The sequence below is a fragment of the Tiliqua scincoides genome, chromosome 2 (genome assembly GCF_035046505.1).
Source record: "Tiliqua scincoides isolate rTilSci1 chromosome 2, rTilSci1.hap2, whole genome shotgun sequence".
Taxonomy (NCBI): domain Eukaryota; kingdom Metazoa; phylum Chordata; class Lepidosauria; order Squamata; family Scincidae; genus Tiliqua; species Tiliqua scincoides.
In genome coordinates, this window is record NC_089822.1 from 22196701 (window position 1) to 22217678 (window position 20978).

The 20978-nt window shown below is 42.4% G+C and overlaps 2 protein-coding genes across 9 annotated transcripts in view; one reads left to right on the top strand and one right to left on the bottom strand.

The window, feature by feature from the left end:
• The window catches only part of LOC136639257 (granzyme A-like), a 67698-nt gene that overhangs the window by 24940 nt on the left and 21780 nt on the right, over nt 1-20978 (top strand). For 2 of the 8 annotated variants that reach the window (XM_066613290.1, XM_066613292.1), the window contains exon 1: nt 6594-6709. The exons of the other annotated variants lie outside the window; for them this stretch is intronic. The gene's annotated coding sequence lies outside the window, so the exon portion shown is untranslated. Of the gene's footprint in view, nt 1-6593; nt 6710-20978 lie in introns of those variants that run through there. 8 annotated transcript variants of the gene reach the window in all.
• Nucleotides 5708-15990, bottom strand: ESM1 (endothelial cell specific molecule 1). The gene is made up of 3 exons (XM_066613295.1): nt 15513-15990; nt 7872-8027; nt 5708-6445 (listed from the first exon to the last, which is right to left on the bottom strand). The coding sequence occupies exons 1-3, from the start codon at nt 15811-15813 to the stop codon at nt 6345-6347; spliced, it is 558 nt and encodes a 185-aa protein (XP_066469392.1). The 5' UTR covers nt 15814-15990; the 3' UTR covers nt 5708-6344.

Sequence of the window (20978 nt, forward strand, 5' to 3'; positions counted from 1 at the left end):
GACATTCTTAATGTTTGTTTTAATTTTATTTCTCTTTGTTTAGGTTTTGCACGCATTTGCATGCATGATATACTTATTTTACAAAATAATGCTATGATATTCATCCATTTTTGATTTTTGTCCATGCTCTGGTCCTGAACCAGATGAAAGTGAAAGGTCTTGCTGTAATGCAAATTAAAATTATATTTTCATTTTCTCAAGCCCTCACTTGCAAAATATTTTTTGATCCTGCCTATGTGATAATTCTTAGCATAATTATTTTATTCAAATTCCAATTTGCTGCAACTACTACTTATTCTGAAAGTCTCAAAACCAGTTAATTTCCAGTAGCAAACAAGACACATTAATAAATACCCAACTTCAGGTTGTCTAGGAGTCTGTCAAGGAACCAGCTATAGCTTGGAAAATTCATGTTTTCTGCAGACACAATAAAAACAGGAAATATTTACCAAATTCCCAGGTGTCAGGAAATACTTTCAAAATAGAGTGGTGACCAAAACAGCCCATTTAAAAAGGTATAATGTTGTTTCTGCACGTTAAGGGCTGTATTTTCATTCAAAATATATGCCTTATCATTCGGGAAATGAACATGAGCTCCTCAGTTCCCTATAGAAGAGCTATTCATGTTGATATTCCAATGACAACACCAAATGTGTTTGTGTCCAGGTTGACCTACAGTGTTGACACCCAAAACTTCATTAGACCTACTAGCTTTATAATTATGATTCTGTCCTGTCCTCATGGAGATGAGTGTGGTATATGTTATGTCTCCTTCTCCAGCTTCTCAACAGGCTTGTGAAGTAGGAAAAGTTTAGAGAATATACACCCATCCCATCATAGTATGAGCCCATACAGGCCACGATTTGTCACACACTCTTTATCATTTGGCAATCTGATACAAATGATGAAGTCCTCTCATTAGGTGAGCCCCATTACCCCAAGACGATTTGCTTATTTGCATTGGCTCTCCACTTTTGCTCGATCTTTGCTGTGCTTACTCTTGCAAAGTAAAATTCATGTACTTTTTTTCTAAGAGATTTGGGTTGCAATCCTAACCACACTTTCCTGAGAGTAAGCCCCATTGAACAAAATAGGACTAACTTCTGAGTAGACCTGGTTAGCATTGTGCCCTTGGACTATAAGTATATCGGATTTCAGTTGTTCAGCACTTTGGAAAGTAAGCTAATAATTTAGATACCTCTGTGAATAATATGCCATTAAGGGAAGCCCAGGCTTAGATAGGTAGGTAGGAAATTCCTACTCATTTCAAAATTAGGTCCACTACCCCCAAAACTCATTCTGCACACTTATTTACATGACCTCTGCTCAGCACCTAACTAAACATTATAAACAAGTGTGTGCCTCAAAAGTATTTTTTGTTTTTCTTGTTCAGAGAAAGTTCCGTTTGAGAGGACCTATTTGTGCTGTACATGTGGCTTGTGCATACATGTGTGCTTAATCTTACCCCACCTGTCATGTCCCTTCTCTCAACATACATTTGTAGCCTTCATAGTACATGAGATGATTAAACTGTTTCCATTGTAAGATATAATTGATATAAGCCTACTTGGGCATCTAAATCCTATTCAAGTTGCAACAGTTTGCACTTGTATTCTTATGGTGCACCCTGATCATTTCTGTGCTTTGTTAGATTTTGTGTGTTAAGCCACCTCTAGTAATGGTGGCAATTGTTGGGGAATAGTAATTGTGTTGGGGCATTGGACTAGTGCACTGGTACACTAGATTGACTTGCTTTCTGCCTATGCAGATGTTTGTTTGCATTGGGTTGTGAATCAAATAGTGCCTTTTGAGACTAATTCAGGCACAGCATTTACTTTCATAAGTTGCTATAGCTTCTTCTATATAGGTAGGCCCTCATATCCACAGTTCCGTTATCCGTAAATTCAGTTATCCATAGATCCAGGGGGTCACATGCCCCTGTATCCCTATTAACATAGTTTAGAACTTTACCAGGGTGAAAATGATCTTCCTTGTAAGAATTTCAGCTTATAGCAGTGTTAAGGCAGGCTGCTGGCAGCCTGAAGGCTTGCAAAAACTAGATCTGTGCTAACAGGAAGCTGTTAACTTCCTGTTTCCTGTTAATGCTGGTCTAGTTTTTACAAGCATTCAGGCAGCCCTCAACCTGCCTTAACACTGCTATAAGCTTGAATGCTTATATTGACCTGTATAAGGGAGGATCATTTTCACCTTGGTAAAGTTCTAAACTACATTAATGGGCATGCGGGTGTTGTGGAGACAAGGTTTCCCCATATTCACGGTTTTATATCTGTGGGGGCCCTGGAATGGATCCCCGTGGATACATAGGCCTGTCTGTACATAGATTTTTGCACAAAGACCAAATACAAGCAGGTCTCATTATCTGATAGAATTAGGTTTCTAGAAACCCTCACTGATAGCAAATTTGCAGATAATGAAATTTGCAGGACTTGGGTACAAGTGGTAGCCTGGGGTGTAAGGGGTATCTTCCTTGCCATCAGAAGAATCCAGCAGAGACCCTCAGGAAACCAGCAGAATGCAGTAGGAAGTGCCAAAATATCTCTGAATAATCCAGAGACCTTCCAGAGGCTGCAGGGACCATCAGCCCAAAACTCAGTGCAGACCCATTTAAAATGCAGAACCTTCCACTGGTCATTTTAAAAGGGACCACGCACCATCCTGAGGGTCATTGCAATCTCCAGAAGGACTCTGCATAGCAGATAATGAGAACAGAGGTTTGGATAAGGTGAGAAGGTAGCAGTTCTGCCCCTCCTGGCTAAGCAAATTTAAAGATAGCAAATCTGCAAATAAAGAGAACTGACTGTATGTGTCTGCTGGTGGGGCAGAGGTCAGAATGTAAAAGCAAGCTGTAACCTATGGATGTAGGGTCTGTGTGTTGTACTGAAGTCCTAAATTCTATGTATGTGGAGGAATCACAACATGCAAGCAATAGGTTTTATTTGTTTTATTGAGCAATAACGAAGATATATTCTTACAATACCAGTTAGTTTATTATATGCATATTCAAGCATTCCTCATAGTCATCAATATTTGGCAAAGAACAATGAAAGAGTTAAACTCATGTAAATATTCACAGTGCTGTTTAAATAAACTCTCTCATCATGCCTGCCAAGCTACATGAGCAGCCTGCTCCTATTTATTCAACTCAAAATTTCCTGGAGGAGCATCAAATTTTATTCGGCTTCAAGCCAACCATTGACCTGCAGTGGGGATTGTTTGCTCTTCAGAGATGTTGATTGTGTTGGCCCCTTCATTATAAACCTCAGTCTTCAGATTTACAACTGAGCCACACAGATTCAAGCCAGTTTTACTCTGCCTTAGTGGGTGAACAATTGGTACAGCTCTAAGAAAATACATTATGAGCCATAGGTACACTCAAATGTAATTCTGACACTTCAGCTCTCTCTATACAACAAAAGGCACAGTCCAGCCAATGTTAACAATAATTTGAAGGCTTGTAAGTCCCACCGATTTCAACTGAACAGAATTAAGCCTCATTGATATGCAGGCTGGGACAGCAACTCAAACAGAAATGTAGTAGGCTGCCTTTTGAGAATGACGTTTCTTCATTAGAATGCAATCACCACCACACCACACCCCCCATGCAAGAAGGGAGGCAAGCCCAAGAACTAATCATACAGAGGTGCAGCCTCATCCGCAGCCTACCAGGGTATTTGCACCTTTTGTTCTTTGACAGAGTCACATGCCACACAACAATGCTTGGGAATTCCTTTTGAAAAGTATAAAGATCTGCCATGGTAAAATAGGTAATAGAAGAAAAATTGAAAAATAAATTAAGGTCATCTTTTGACTTGTGCAAGAATAAACACAAAATGTTACAAAATGTTTGTCATTACATAACATTACATATTAGAGGTCAAACACCAGGACTTAAGTTCCATTTATTTTAATCAATAAATTTGAGCATATACTTCTGTTTCTCATTGAAATAAGTGAGAGCTGCTAAATTTTGGTTGGACTGTACACCAAATGTATTACTTTATCCATGAAGATAAGAAACCATGACAAGACCAGCGCTACGGAGGGCAGGCCATTCCGTGGGTGAAGTTTAACATGGGGGTGACAATGCCACCCAAGTCTTCCAGCCTGCTTCAGGCCCTGCCACCACAAGCTCTCATTTTTGATTGTGTGTGGCAGCTAGACCTGAAAATCACAGAAGAAAGGCAGGCTTTTTGTATTGAAACCAATACAAGCGCCTAGAAGGTCAGGTGCAATGTAATTACATCATTATGAGATCCCCCAAACTTACTGAATGCCTCTGAAGCTCTATCACCACTGCCCAGGGATGCTCTGAGGCAGGAATGCCTCAGATGCAAAATTTTGCTTACTTACAGTGAAAGTAAACATTCTCATTCTGCAAGTTGCACATGTGGCTTAGGACCGACAAGATGTGAAGGATGTGCAAGCTGTGTGTGTTCAGCCTGCATCCACCCTGCTCACATATATATGGGTTTGGGTAGGAGTGTCCTTATTATAATGAGAGCATGATCAAGCAGTGCTGAAATTTCCTCTGCTCCTGACCCAAACTACCTTCAGTTTGCTGCTCCAGTCCTAGGCCCCTTCATTTCTGATCAGGGAAAGTAGGAAAAAAAAATGCCTGGAGGAATATTTCTGGAAGGTAATATGCAATGGGGGAGAGCTTTAATGCTTTTCTTCTTGCGCTGTTGATGGAAGGCTGCATGCACCTAACCTGCTTTATATGTGGAAAGGGCAGAGGCATGAATGATAGCCATGTCATGTCTAGTTAGGGCTCTAGAAGTGCTGAATGCTTATAAGAAACACCCACCTCCTTTTTAACTACTGTAGCTAGAGTGGCTATTTTACAAAGTTCATGACTTTACAGAAAGCCATAAAGTATCTCTTCTACATGTATTTAAAGCTTTAAATTTAATGTTGCCTCTTCAAACCTCCTCTAGATGATTTTTAATTTCAACTTCATTGGGCAAAAGCACATATGAATTGTAAGTATTTGTCCAATATAGCCCATACAAGCTATCTTGCACAAGAACCACTCTTTCCATTACTGCTGCTAACTTTGCCAGAATCTGGTACATTTCACATGAATATTGTCAATAAAAAATATAGAGGATGGTGTTTTATTTTCTGTATAAGGAATGCAATTTTACAGCCCAGTCCTATCCCCTGGCACTCTGTAGAATTGAGCCATGCCAACAGAGCACACGCTGCATGCTATGATGGAGGGACCAGAAGGCCAACAAGACTAAATACTTCTTAACTTTCTCCTTAGTAGGCAGTCTGGTTGCCTATGAGTCTCCCTGTAAATCCAAGGAGAGGAAGGGGATGGATTGGGCTGGAAAATGTGAGGTAAGCTCTCAGTGCATGTTGTTGCCACTGGGATACTCTGCCTCCAGCCCCCAAACCTCCCCCTCTCTATCCCAGACCTTCCCTAAATCTCCCTCTCCACTGTCTTACCTGGTCTGGAGTGACCTTGTTGGGTTGTTGATGCACATGGGAAGCTACCAGCCATCTGTGTTAGCAGCTCTCTCACTGCTGGCAGTGGCTTACCATGTTAATTACAACAGTGGAAGGCAAGTTTGACAATGCAACTAACAAAACACTGAGGCTAAGTTCTGAACACACTGGCTATTTAAATCCCAAGGAAGTTGATGAATCTGAGGCAACATGGCTGTGTTCAGGGTTACAGCTTTAGGTCATAATCCTACCCAAAATTAAATATGCTAAAACCTTTTTCAACTGGGTTAAGTTTTCATAGCTTCGTTTTGAACTGTGGCCGTGAATCCTGATCCTGTGCATGTTTACACAAAGTCCCACCAAGTTCAGTGGTACTTGTTTCCAAGTATGTATACATAGGATTGCAGTATTCATCTTTAGAATGAAGACTTGTAGATTTTCATTCCTTATATTGCACACCAATCTATTATTGCATTGCTGGGGTGATCCAAGGTACAAATGGTGCATTTCCTTTGTTGATTTCTGTTATTACCATATATTTTTTAGATGAAAGGGAACAATTTTGTATTGGGTTTGCGGAACTGAGATGCTTAATTTTTTGCTTAAAATTTTTATTATAGTTTTATTAACTCTTACATTCAACCATTCATATGCTTCAATAGCCAAATGCTTTTCAGGATGTGTTCTAAAAATCATATACACTGTACACACAGTCCTATGCTGCAAGTTCACCTGTCTGCAGATATATGGATTGGTTTTCTACACAGTCCCATTTATTTGGCTGCAGATCTATTGTCTTTATTAAGTGGGTTGTGGAACATTCGTATAAATCAAGAGGATCCGTTGGGCACGCCTACCCCTTAGAGTGACTGTCAGCGCGGGTTCAGCCATTTTGTTATTGGAGAGTGAATGGTTTTGTCTTTGATAAAATCCTCTTTTACAGAATTTCCATCACCAGATCCCATATCATTCTCTGAAAGTTGAAAGAGAAAAAACTTTTATAAGTTTTTTATACTGTTTTTTCACTTTGACATATACATTGGTCAGTAAGCAAAGCAAGATCTTTTAAGTCACAAACAAGATCCATAGAGGCCTTTTCCTTCTGTCCTTGCCCTGCAAGCCCCATGAGACCTTCTGTCGATGCTCCTGGCTGTTACCCACTGTCTGGGGAAGTCCTTTCATGCCTACCATATGAACAGCCAAACAACCTGTTCTTCATCAAGGCCATATAATGCAGGTTAGTCTCTCTTAAAGCATGTATCATACATGCACAGCCTTGGAGAGTAGGGTGGCTGTACATATGGGTGTTGCACAGATTTTGTCATAGTAGGTTCAGAGATGTATTGCTAGGCTTTTATGCCTGTAGACTCATCTACAGGTGAATGGATGAACTTTTGAAAGTACAAGGAGAGCTATAAGTCTGGATAGGCAACCAAAGTAGCTGGTTTGATTTCTCATTTCTGATCTGGGTGTCCTAGGATGGAACTTGAACAAATCACCTCTGCTTTACTAAGGCTATAGCTCTACTGTTGCTTTCTCCACTTACTTCCTCTTTAGGCTCAATCCTGAAGCAGTGAGAAGGAGGCCAACAATTGTTATTCATTACCCAGGTTCTCCTTTTGGCCCCAGTAGGATAGCAGCCTGCAGTGAGGAGGAGAGTCACCAGCCAACACAATGACATCCACCTTATTGGGCATAAGGTAATAGCATAGGCAGGCAAGCAAGGGCATATCTCAACTGAAGTGCCGTCTGCAATTCCAACTCCCTGCTAAACAATTGGGCCAAAGAGGAAATTAATGAACAAGAAAGGACAGAAGAGAACCTGAACAGTAGCAGCAGCCAAGGGAAGGGAGATAGCAGCCACCACTCTCAGCAATTTTGGTATGGTTCAGTGGGCAGTAGAATGTGATCTTTGTCAAGTACCTGCCTAATAATGCTGATCACTAATTAGAGCTTCAGTAAAGAGTGTAAAAAAGGTAACTAATTGCAGCCAGTATTACTCTGATCAGTAAATGAATATCATCATAGGTTACTACTAATTTGCAGCACTCTAATTCTAAACTAGTAACACCATGTATGACCAAATACTGTCATTCAGTGAGATGTGCTGTGGCTCAGTAGTAGAATATAGGCTTTATGTACAAAAGCTCTCATATTAAATCTCTGCTATGCCCAGGTATGACAGAACAAAAGATCTCTCTGAAACCATGGAGGGCTGGTGCTAGTCTTGATCTACCTGGACCAGTGGTCTGATGGGATACAATGTAGTGTCCTACATTCCCAAGTAGGACATGGTACAATGACAGAGGAGTGCTCCTTTCACAACACTCATTCATTTCAGTGAATGAAACTATCCCAGTACATTATGTTTTTTAAGAAGTGGATGAGTCAGATTTTACCTGTATGAGAAATTAATTTCCGCCTATTTGGGGGTTTCGATACAGCCAGCTGGAAAAACGAAAACTTTAAACACTTTCCAGTGACACCATCACATATACCAGACAGGCAGTTGCATGTTTTTTTGCAGTCCATTCCGTAAGTCCCATAAGGACACTCTGAAAGAAAACAAATGAATGGTGAGATACATTAATGCAGGTTCCCAAGCATGGGTCTGTAATTATTCAGCTAAGGTGATGGAAGACAATTCTTTAAAAGTGAACTAATGTTTAAAGTCTTTACACTGGAGTAATTTAAAAAAAAACCAATGTCAGTGTTTATATTTTCCATAGTAGCAAACTGAAAATGTTCCTTCAAATATCATTAAGATATACCTTTTCCACAGCACAACTTAGATAAGTGTTTTAAAATTAAGTATTTAGCCATCATAATGAAATGTGTATAATATCGAGAAGAAAATCATAGCTAGAGAGAAGAATCATGGAAATCAAGCTTCTTTTGTTTTCATCATGACAGAAGCTGAGTAATATCCAAACTTTTAAAACAGAAAGCAACAAAAAAATTGGCAGATTTGTTGTACATCAGTTCACTACAGTTCAGTCCTAACTAGGACTAGATTGCCCTTGCATGACTATGGAACTCAATTCCATGTTGTAAATAGCCATACAGCAGTGTGTATCTTAGAAGAGTACGATTGGAAAAAAACACACGCACTATTTTAAAGCCTGGACCCAGTACAAGGAAATGTTTGTTAAGAGTCCATATATGAAATTGACATTAATTTTTTAAACTACAAACAGCCTTGCAGCTGCACAACAGGTTTAGTAACTGTGGGTATTTCATGTTCCCGCAAAGTAGATATTCACTCAATATGTATAAACCCAGGGCTTTTTTTCTAATGGAATGTGGGGGACGGAGTTCCAGCACCTTTTTGCAGGGGCCCCTCCCCTTCGGAGGCATTCCAGGGGGGGAGCAAAACAGAGGCATTCGCTGGGTGGGTGCTGGGGGGCGCCTGGCTCCTGCCTGACCGCACAACGACCCCCTCCTGCCCCCATCCCCAAGCTCTCGCCTGAGCCCAACCCGCCTCCCCTCCCCCTGCGCTCTGCTTCCCCACGCAGCTTCCAAGCCGGTGGAGGGTGTGGGGGACAAGCGCCGACGTTGAGGAGGACGGACGGACGGACGGGCAGCTAGCCAGCCAGCCAGGGAGATGGGCTGCGGAACCCACAGAACGCCCAGGTACTGGCTTGGAGGAGGAGGAAGCTGGCTGGTGCAGCCCCCCTGCCAATCTGCAGCACGAGCCTAGGCATGTCTACTCAGAAGTAAGTCTCATTGTGTTCAATGGGGCTTGCTCCTGGGAAAGCGTGCATAGCCTTGCAGCCTGAGAGCCCAAGCCTATGCATGTCAACTCAGAAGTAAGTTCCATTGTGTTCAATGGGGCTTACTCCTGGGAAAATGTCATAGCCTTGCAGCCTGAGTAAACAGGCAGAGGAAGGGCTCTCAGGCTGCAGTCCTCTCCACACCTTCCTGGGAGGAAGCCCCACTGCCTCTAGTGGGATTGACTTCTGAGGAGATAGGCAGAGGAGGGGCTCTGAGGCTGCAGTCCTCTCCACACCTTCCTGGGAGTGAGCCCCACTGCCTCTAGTGGGATTGACTTCTGAGGAGATAGGCAGAGGAGGGGCTCTGAGGCTGCAGTCCTCTCCACACCTTCCTGGGAGTGAGCCCCACTGCCTCTAGTGGGATTGACTTCTGAGTAGACAGCCATAGGCTATGGCTCTGAGGCTGCAGTCCTCTCCACAGTAAGCCCCATTCACTAAAGTGGACTTCTGAGTAGACATGCATAGGATTGGGGTCTTAGGCTGCAATCCTAGGCACTTTCCTGGGAGTAAGCTCCATTGACTAGAATGAGACTTACTTCAGGGTAGACATACCTAGGATTGGGCTCTTAATCCTGGCAGAGATATATATCTGCACCTGTTTTCACATGCTAAGGGCAGGTGAAAAGGGATTCTTCGTGTGTACAACGTGCTGTCCAGCCTTGCCAAAGATCCTCATCCTTCCCCCACAAGCATGCCCTCCACCAGCCAGTGTTTGCAGCTCCTCTCCAGCAATGTACAGCAGCTGCTCAGGGTAGCAGAGAACATACAATTGCATGCCAAGCACCTTCCCAAAGACACAGAGTATTCTGATACCTGAATTAAACCATATTTAATCACTTGTTTGCAAACGTAGCTGTTTCTGTGTGCACCCAAGGACCCCTCTCGTCTAAGAATTCCTTTTTTTGTTCTTACTCCCACAGTTGCTTAGAGTAATTTTACTGCATGGAACTCATGTAAGCCATTTTTCAGAATCCATTCACTGCTTCCTCTCCTCGAAGTAGTGACACACTACATACTACACGCTACAAGTGCACCTGTACAGTATTTTTCCCCATGTGTAGAAAAAGTAGCTAGGGGGAAGGGGATGTGGAGATTGACAGCCCAATCCTATGCATGTCTACTCAGTTCATCTCTAGGGGGAAGCACATAAATTTTATTTCTCCAATAAAAAATGGTTTATAAATAAATAAATAAATAAAAGCTTAACAAGTTGTGAGTTCCTGCACTTTTTTTTAAACAAAAAAAGCACTATATAAACCTATTGACTTCAAAGAACCATCTAAACTATGTGTACTGGAAAGTATATATGCAAGCTGTTCTATATCTGCTGTATATGTAAAATGTGCATGGCACTGATTGCTGTCCTAACTGCAGGCAAGATGACTAGATAACCACAAAAGAGGATAAGGCACCCTAAAATGTAGGACATGACAAAGATAAAAGCTAAATACACTTGTATATTGATTTTATGTAGTTAAACACTATATTAAATTTAAGTATATTGTATATAATTTATTGCATATAACTTATTCATTCTGAAAAAGCTCTGTGCAACCTGCTCACAGGGAAAAGGAGGACATTTAAGTTTTTCCAGGTCACAAGGCTAAAAAAAAAAAAAGAGGACATGTCCTGGAGAAAGAAGAAACTGAACACCCTGACTGCAGGGGAGCAAAATATTTTCTGTTGCTTCAACTAAAGTGACTTTCAATGCTTCAAAATAGAACTGAATTTAGTTAATGTTTTGTTTTACTTCACATTACTTGTTACATTTTTATCCTTCCTTTCATCCAAGGAGCTCTGGGTGGCATCCATGGTCACTGTCCTAACAAGCCCGTGAGGAAGGGTAGGCCAAAAGAGTAACTGCACCAAGGTCATTCAGTGAGCGTCTTGGCTAAGCAGGTCTCAATTCTAGTCCAGCACTCTGCCTTAAATAAGTTCGTATATTACTGCATGATGGGTGTCTCTGAAAAATTGAAGAATGTGTGAAGCCACTTACAATCTAATAAGGAAAAGTTACCACTGATAGTTGGATAGAAAAGCCATCATTTTTCCATCTGCTATTCCAGTCACACCCTAAAACCAAAATAGCCTCACACAGTAAACTACTGTGCCTATAATACAGAGTCTCCCCAATGGTGCCCAGCAGTTAATCAGCCTAAGCTTAGTACTAAGTGTACTTAGTCCTGAGTGTACAGGAGTGGACTCCTGCTTAGGGAGCACACCACTGCTTAGCAAGTGGAACTGAAGTGAACAGCTCTGCAGCACTTAACCATTTATAATCCCTAAAAACTCAGTCTCCTGCAGTCTCAGCGACTTCAAGAAACATAGGTGAAGCTCATAGGGCCATGAGGCGATATTATACAAGGGTCCATTGCCAGCAGTGAATCTGTCCTAGGTGTGCCCTACTGTAGTGCAGAGAAAAAGTGCTGCTAATGGGTGATTGATATGTCCTGAAGCCATTCTAGAGCACCTAGAATCACTTTATCTGATAGTTGCTCAAAGAATTTGACTGAAAGTCACACTAGGCACTGTTTAGAAAAAAAGGTACATACCTGCTAGGAGATCACACCAAAAGCCCACCTAGTCCAGACCCCATTTCCTACATTAGGAAACAGGATGCCTGGGGGAAGTTTACAAACAGGGCATGAAGGCAATAACTCTCCCATACTCTTGTCCTTACTGACTGTGACATAACATCTTTGAAAAATGGAGCTTCCACGTAGACCTCATGGCTAATAGATATTGCTAGACTAGTCTAATCCACTTTTAAAGCTACATAAGCTCATGGCCATCACCATGTTTGGCAGCAAATTCTAGAAGTTGTGCAGTGTGTAATTAACTCCTTTTCCCCCCATCTGATAAAACCATTATAGTGTTCCAACTGCAGCACTGAAAAAGCTACTTGGCATAAATCTTAAGACTGATTTACAGTGAAATTAATACGTTAAGCTCACATGTCTGTTACTTGGTTGCAAGACTGAACACTTATAATATAGTTCTCCTTCCCATTCTAAAGAAGGAGAAATAAGGATGGCCTACAAGCTGTAAATTTTGAGAAATCAAAAGGTTTGACAGAAACAAGTAGCAGCAGAAGAATTTCAGGTACTCTTTGACTGCAGTCTCTTCAGGTACTCTTCGACTGCAGTTGGCCGGATCCCAAAGGATCTCCTCTATGGAGATCTCGTGCAAGGAAAGCACCCTACAGGTAGACCACAGCTGCGATACATCTGCAAGAGGGATCTGAAGGCCTTAGGAGTGGACCTCAACAGGTGGGAAACCCTGGCCTCTGAGCGGCCCGCATGGAGGCAGGCTGTGCAGCATGGCCTCTCCCACTGTGAAGAGACACTTGGCCAACAGACCGAGGCAAAGAGACAAAGAAGGAAGGCCCGTAGCCAGGGAGACAGACCAGGGACAGACAACATTTGCTCCCAGTGTGGAAGGGATTGTCACTCCCGAATTGGCCTCTTCAGCCACACTAGACGCTGTTCCAGAACCACCATTCAGACCGCGATACCATAGTCTTTTGAGACTGAAGGTTGCCAACCTTTTTTTTCCCCTACTGCGGTCCTGTGCATGCCAACTTGGGAGTAAATGTTTAAGCTCAAGGGAACTGATTAAATGTGCACAGGGGCCAGAAATAACTCATGTTATTTTGTTAAAACATCACCTGCCAATTGATAGTGAACATGCTTAAGTGCAGTGGACTGAACATTCTACTAGTACATAAAATACAAGGGTACATTTTTGGTGCTGCACCAGATACCTGCAGAAGCAGACTTTATATATTACATTTTATTGTATGTATATACACACACACACAGTTGGTATATATTCTATACTTCTGTCCATAGCTGGGTGGGAACTGTATGAATGACTTGGGTACAGTTGTACAGCCCAGTAATTGCATATAACTAGATCTGTAAAATGCACTGCAATTGGGATTATCAGTTCTTTGGAAGTTAGTATGGAGGGTACAGATTCTGTCCTGTCCCATCCTGCACCCTGATTTCCACGAAACAGCTGATTAAGATTGCTGTAGCAACATAGTGCACTAAACCTGCAATCCTACGCACAAATTTGGGAATACACTCCACTGAAACTGCTTCTTGGGGACTGCTTCCAAGGAAACCTATTTAGGAATGGCATATAAATTGCTCATTTTTGTCACAGGCAGTGAATCTTTATGAATTCAGGGAAGCACAGGTATACCATAGAAACATGCTGATGATGTTCCAGACTTCAGACCCAATTTTATTTACTACAGAGGGAATGATGCTGAGTGCCAACTGTATCATTCCTAGGAGTCACTTCCTAGTCAAACCATCATAACCCAAATGTTGCATTATTATTGCTAAATTACTGAAGCCACTTAAGTCACAGGAAGAACTAGGGCAGTGGTTCTCACATATTTAGCACCAGGACCTACTTTTTAGAATGAGACTCTGTGAGGACCCACTGGAAGTGACATCATCAAGCAGGAAAATTTTTAACAATCCTAGGCTGCAATCCTACCCACACTTACCCAGGAGTAAGTCCCATTGACTATCATTGTTAAAAGAATATACATAGTAACTTGTTAAAAGTACAGGTCTGTAACATTTCCCGAAATGCAGTCACATACCATGGTAGCATCAAATTTATTAAAAATAAAATAGTAAATGAATGGGGACCCACCTGAAATTGATTCACAACCCATAGTTTAAGAAATTCTGATCTAGGGTAACTATGCACATTACTCTTGCACATTAGCAAGAGTATCATTTTGGTATGCATTCTCGTCCTCAAAGAAGGTAATGCATGTATTGCCAGTAAGGTAACTCTACACATAGGCATAGAAATTGAAAATATGCAATATGCAGCAGAAACCCATGTATATTTATTTAGAAGTGAAATTACATTGAGTTCAAGAGGGTTTTCTCCTAAGAAAGTGTGCATAGGACTGCAGCCTTAGACAGATGCAAACTGTAACCCAACAACTTGTGCTGAGGCTGTGTGCTCAGTTGAGACAGAGGTATCTGCCAATTAGGGTTTACATGCAATCTAGTTAGATTGAGTCTCAAATAAACTGGTCCACCAGAGTTAGATCGGTAATACTGCCTATCTGCTGGTGGAGAGCTTTGAAATATTCAAGGTTGCTTTCTTTGCTGTCTCAAGCCAGATACGTATTGGGATGCCGCTTGATAAACATGTTACACAGAATAAACTGGTAGGTTGGATTGGGTGGCACCCTTGAGATTGCATTTTTGAATGCTGCCCACGTACAAAAATAATCTCCTTCCATGTGACAAACTAGCTCCTTAGAGAGAAAGGTTTAATAGTGCAGCCTTCTGTCTCATGTGCTAGTTTACTACATGTAAGCAGCTTTTGTATGTGGGACTCCATTAAAAAAATATGACGCAGCCTCCAGTCTGGAGTGCTACAGTCTAAAATTCTGCCAACTCATTCTGCATAATATATAGTTTCTAACAATCCCAACCAGGACTCTATTTCTATCATCAGTGCCATACACCTGTTAGGTCAGGAGAAGGAAAGAAAGGCCAAAGAAGCACCTACAATGCATCTGAACTATGAAGAGTCACAGCACCCATCTTGAAGGTGATGGGAGGGGAGATGTGGAGGCAACATTTTGGAGCTATTTTGCTCAGTGCAAAAAAAATACCACCTCTGTTGTCATGGGTTGCCATCTCTGTTGCCTTACAAATACGGTTTTTGTACTACTGCTGATGGTGGAAATCCATTTTCACATCTGGATTGCATTCTCTTGATGGGCACATATCTGTGGCAGGATTCACATGCTACTATGCTTCTAGCCAGAGGTTTTAGTTCAAAACCTGCCTTCTGAGACTTTTCACACACTGCCAAAACAAGAGGTAATGCTATTTCTATATAATATATCCTTTGCCATGCAAATGCAGTCAATCTGAGCTATAGCTATGGTACAGTCATACAGCACAGCTTAAGTCCCGCCTTGCCGGACAGTCCTATCTTAGCCTCAGTTTCTGTTTGCAAAACAGAGAAAATGATGACCTGCCTTCCAAAACCATTGAGAGTTAAGACGTCTTACATGTTCATCAATTAACACTCAGACGCATCCGATTTAGTATCAGGGAATTTTCTTCAAGCCATGGCACCACACAAGCTATAGAGGTTGCAGATTTTTTGGGAGAGGGGGCATTTGCACATCTGAGGGCAATCCTCCCCTACCACTATACTGGAGCATCACCATAATTGCCATGACAGGTATATCATCCAGTGACCATTATTTACCTTTGCAGATACCAAACTCATCACCAAAATCATCTTCTTCGGAATAAAACTGGCACTTTAGCCCAGGACCACATTTGACACCATCCATTCCTGAAACAGTCCGGTAGCAGGTTTCCCCCAAGGATGCCGGACAGACCCTGCAGCAACCGCAGTCATCCAGCACCGTCCGTTTGCAGTGCAGAGTGCTTTTGCATTCACTGTTGTCACAGGATTCAGGGCAGTCGACTGCATACTTGGAGCTCCACGTTGTCCCTGCATGCATGGGTACCAGAAGGAGGGTGAAGACCAGAAAGCCATTCATGTCTCTCAGTGATGCAGGCAATGTTACTTAAAGAGCGTGTTGAGAAACTCAGTCCTGAAGTCTTGTGCTGTGGGGCAGAGCAGTGAGAAACCAAAAGTAGTAGCTGAGGATCAGTTTACAGGTTTGGGAGTTTTATACGGCCTGCTGCCCACAAGGCCTGCCGTCAGTTTCCTCAATCTGGCAGTTCTGTCCTCTTGCCAGCCTCCCTTGTTTTACTTTGCGAAATCCAGGATGAAGGCTGGATTAGCACGCTGCTGCCATCCAGGAATTGAAAAGCCTGTGCTGATGTAATCTGTTATGTTTAGTTGGGTTGTTTTGCAATGAGGACTAAAAAATTCTCTCACATCCGTCTCAAGTGCTCAAGGACGCCTGCCAGAAAAGTGCACAGGGGGTGGGGGGAGAACAGTTGTAGGTTACATACCTTCCTTCAGGACAGGAGTTGCTCTAACCCCAGCACATTCCCTTTGCAAATCAGACTTTCCTCTTACCAATAGAGCTACTGTAGTCAGGAGGGCAGATCATATATCCAGTGGTATAGCTGCTGTATTAATCCAATTTCAAAACTCCCCAATACTTTGGTAATAAGTTGATTTACTGTTAAAGGGAAGATAGATAACATGTCAACTTAAATTGAAGGAAAAGTATTCTTTGGAACAAAAGCATGAACCTGTCAATATTTAGCTAGGTAGATAACAGAGATATTGCATTCAGCACATAAGGCTAAAGACCACGGAGTAAGGCAGGCGTTGGAGTCTTGCAGTTTCATCTTTAGAAATCTCAGACAGTTAATGCAGTGCCTTTCAACTGACCTGCAATTCCCAGTGGTAAAGGCCCTTTATCATGGTCATTATACTTGACCAGGGCTTGTAGTAATCCCAGGAGTCTTACTTTGATCTGCTCAATCATGGAATCCAGCAGACTTATTTCTACCTTCTGAATAATGATAAAATTGAGCTTGAATTTTCATGTTTCTCTCTGGCAAAAGTGCATTTGAGCTGTTAAAATTGTTATAAAGAAGAGCAACTCTTTAGTCAAATTCAGGAGATTGATCGAAACATTCTTCTCAGTACAAATGTGGCTTGGGAAAATATAAATCCCATCAGGAAAAAACCCTTATGTGCTCTAACCAGGTCTTATGTGCTCTAACCAGGTCTTATGTGCTCTAACCAGGTCTAACCAGGTCTAACCAAATCTTCTTGGATTTGTAACATTCAGTAACATTTTGGAAACAAGGAAGAAGACAGAGCAGAAGTCTTCCTCCACGTGCTTCTCCTGCTAATCTCAGCTTTTTGTATTTTTTAGTTATTTGCGGGGAGTCATTCCACAGGGAGATGCTAATGTAGTAGTTCCCAACCTGTGGTCCGGGGACCATAGGTGGTCCATGAGACCCTGAGAAGTGGTCTGCAAGGTCTCAGGGGAAAAAAAAAGATCATCTTGGATCATTTCCAGTGTGTCTCCAAGTGAGCACTCTCCCAAAGACCACTGAAGTGTCAGCTGTGGCTGTAAGTAGCCCGTTCTCCACCCTCTCTGGTTGTCCAGAGCCTGCTGAAGTGCCAGCTGTGAGAGGGCCCATTCTCCACCCTTTCTGGTAATCTATAGAGGAGTATTTACTCAGCGAGATGCTTTCCCAGAGAGAATGGACTCCTCTGCAGCTGGAATTTCCATTGTCTTGCCAAGTGCTCCCCGATGAACTACCAAATTGAATTGTATTTTTTGTGTGATGGGGATGGATGGGGTTGCATGCTGTCCATAACAATTCTAATGTTTGCCTCAGTGGTCCACGGGCTCCTAAAGGTTGGGAACCACTGTGCTAAAGAGTATGAGATGAAGTTCACAAAAGCAAGCAAAGATCCCTGCAATACCCGCTTCCCCTGCATCATAAGGCACTGAGAGCTGGCTTGGATGCTCCAGAGAAGTAACAAGAAAGGAAGCATGAGTGATCCCTCTCCCCATCCTGCCAGGTCTGGAATGGCTGGGACACATAAGGCTGTAGCTTAGAAGTCAGAAGCCCAATCCTAACAAAAATTTCCCCTCCTTGATGCAGCTGTGACAGTGTGGTATGTACAGCAATCCTGTTCCTGATTTTTTTAACCCACCCCACTCTTTCCTCTCCTCAGAGTTAAGCCAGCAAAATAGCTGGCATGCATCCAAGGAGATCCATAGGTGAAAAGGTGGCCTACTAGGAAGTAAAAATATTTCTTGCTCTCTGTGACCCCCCCCCCTCTACACCATAGCATGCAATGTGCAATCTGACAGAACAGCAGCATCATGGGGGGGTACAATTGGGTTCTTAATGTGGGTTAGCAACCTTGGTGTTCTAGACTGTACTTCTACATGTATCTGTGTTATGCATTCCTTTGTGCGGGAAAAACATGGAATGTGATTGTTATGTTTGCCCACTGCAACAGAAGATGATAAACTCCAGCTGGTAAAAGCTTTAATCAATGCTAGAGATTCCTGAATTTACCATTCTGCAGTATGGAGGAATTTGGCAAGTCAATTCTTGGTGGAATTTCCACATGAATGAAACAGGGAGGTATTTGGGGAGTGAGGAACATCCAAAGTTCAAAATATTTCTATTGCTTAAAAAAGACCCAAAACCCTTGGAGATTGAAAATTGAAGATCTCACTTACTGCTCTAAGACAAAGGGAAACATTATGTTAGTATCAGAGGCAGCACCATATTTGGGGCCTTGTTGAGTATGAACCCCACAAGTGCCCATTTGGGGACAGATTCAGCACTTAGCCTTGCAGGGAGTTGCCCCATGAGTGATGGCAGCATATAGAACCAGTGGAGAAGACAATATAGAATCACCTGGTAACTTTCTCTTTTCTTATCTATATGCAATTAAAAAACCAACAGTTCAGCATGATTCTGTATTTTTTTTACATACTAGTTCTAGGTGCTTCTGCAACTGTTGTGGCAGCCAGTGGGCTTGGCACAACATGGTTCTGACCCTGGTTAGCAAGAATATGTTAATGAGTTCCATGCAAAATGGTATGCATTTTTAATTTTCTGCACAGACATATGGATTTGAAACTGCAGTTATAGATATACACATGCCCTCTTCATATTAAGATGCCATGTCATGTCCCTGTGCACTCCCATCCCAAACATAAGGTGAAGTGAAGCAGGTTGCATCAGAAGCAGACTGAAGGATTCAAGGTGGGGGGCAGCAGATTTGGGGTGTGCTTCACTTCAAGTGTACCAGTGCCAAACAAAAACCAGTAGTGCTATGTGGCTGTAGAGAAAGCTAAAGCCATACCAGGCTTCATTAACACAGGCACAAAATCCCAGTCATGAGAAGCAATAGCTCCAGTTAGTTCTGCACTAGTCAGTAGAATTCAGTGTTCAGTTTCTGACATCATGTTGTAAGACAGACATTGACAAGTTGGATGGGTTAAGAGGAGGGCAACAAAGATGGTGAGGGATCTGGAAACAAAGTTCTATGAGGAACAATTAAGAGAGCTTGATGTGTTTAGTCTGGTGAAGGGAAGATGAAGGACAGACATGATAGCCTTCTTCAAGTATGTGAAAAGGCTGTCACATGGAAGAAGCTAAGGCCGCAATCCTAACCACACTTTCCTGAGAGTAAGCCCCATTGAACAAAATAGGACTTATTTCTGAGTAGACCTGGTTAGGATTGTGCCCTAATTAAGGGCCCAATGCTATTCAACTTTCCAGCGCCAGTGTGGCCTCAGTGCAGCCCCAAGTAAGAGAATAAATGTCCCCTTATCTTGAGGAGGCCTTCATGACTGCCCACCGCCTCCACTGGATGCATTGGCTGCATCAGTGTTGGAAAGTTGGCTATGATTGGGCCCTTAGACTGCAATCCTATAACACTTTCCTGAGAGTAAGCCCCACTGAACACAGTGGAAGTTATTGCTAAGCATATACCAGATTACACTGTTACTTTCTGTGGCTTCTGAGGGAAGGACTAGGACCAATGGGTTGAAGTGAAGGGAAGTAGATTTTGGCTAGGCATTAGAATTCCCTAACAGTAAGAGCTACCTAGCATTAAATAGTCTGCCCCATGCAGTTGTGGGCTCTTCCTCTGTGGAGATTTTCAAGAAGCTTGTCAACTATCAGGGAAGCTCTGTAGTTGCCCGCACTGAACAGAAAGTTGGACTAGATGACTTCCAAGATCCTGTCCAACTCTAACGTTCTATGCTTCCCCCTTCACTTGCTCAGATGCAGGAAAAGCAACATCTGAATTGGGCTTTACAACACTTGGAAAGTCATTGTTTGATCAATTCCAGCAATTCCAAGCATAATCATGAATAGGGTATGCCAAGCAGACACACTATGTTGACATCAGAGCTGGCATAGGAATTTAGGAGTCATAGGAAACAATGAAAACGGGAAAAATGCAGCTCCACCAGTTCCTCTGTCCCGCTCATTTTTCTACAGTGGAACACATAGATTACACTTTGCAGGCAGGCAATCAAGCCAACCAGAGCTCACCAATGTCAGTACTAAAGCCTCTGCCAGGGAGACTAGACCTCAGATAACAGAACATGTGGCTGTACATTTGCAAACTCACATCATGTGCACTTAGAGGGGAACTATGGTGATAGGTACTATGGAGAAAGGGCATTTGGTGCACAAAGGGAGCACTTTGCTCGAACAACCTGCTGTCTCTCAACATGTATGGCAAGATACTTTGTCAACACTTGAAGTCTCTGAATTCTTGCAAAGGTTGTGTCCCAGGAGAACTCCACACACAAACTCCCAAGTGGAACCTCCACTCCACCACACCAACAGCAAGTACAATGCACCCCAAAGAGAAAAGCAGCAAAAGGGAGAGAATCCCACACTGCAATATAATCATGCTGCATATCTGTCTCATGTCCCTACCCCCAAACACTGACCAATTCAGCATTGTCAAATGTGCCTTTACATAGACTGTGTTGCCCAACCATTCCTTCCATTTGCAACAGCCAATAGCAGTGAATGTCTGTTCTTTTCTTGGTGAATGCCAGGTGCTCCAAACATTGCCACTGTTGGTCAAACACACATCTGGAACCCTTTTGCTTTCTAGGACTGCAGCATTGCCTTATGGGGCACAACAATCATTACTCCGAGTTCCAGTGCAGCGTTTCCAATAGGAAGATAACAAAGTTAACCATTTTGTGTTTATCTGAATATTTTGATATTTTTAATT

Excerpts from the sequence above, each read along its gene's own strand:
- ESM1 (XM_066613295.1), bottom strand. The coding sequence starts at position 15,813 with ATGAATGGCTTTCTGGTCTTCACCCTCCTTCTGGTACCCATGCATGCA. Across the intron at positions 8,028-15,512 it reads TGAGTTTGGTATCTGCAAAG|AGTGTCCTTATGGGACTTAC; the intron begins GTAAATAATGGT and ends GTTTTCTTTCAG. Across the intron at positions 6,446-7,871 it reads GAAATTAATTTCTCATACAG|AGAATGATATGGGATCTGGT; the intron begins GTAAAATCTGAC and ends TTCAACTTTCAG.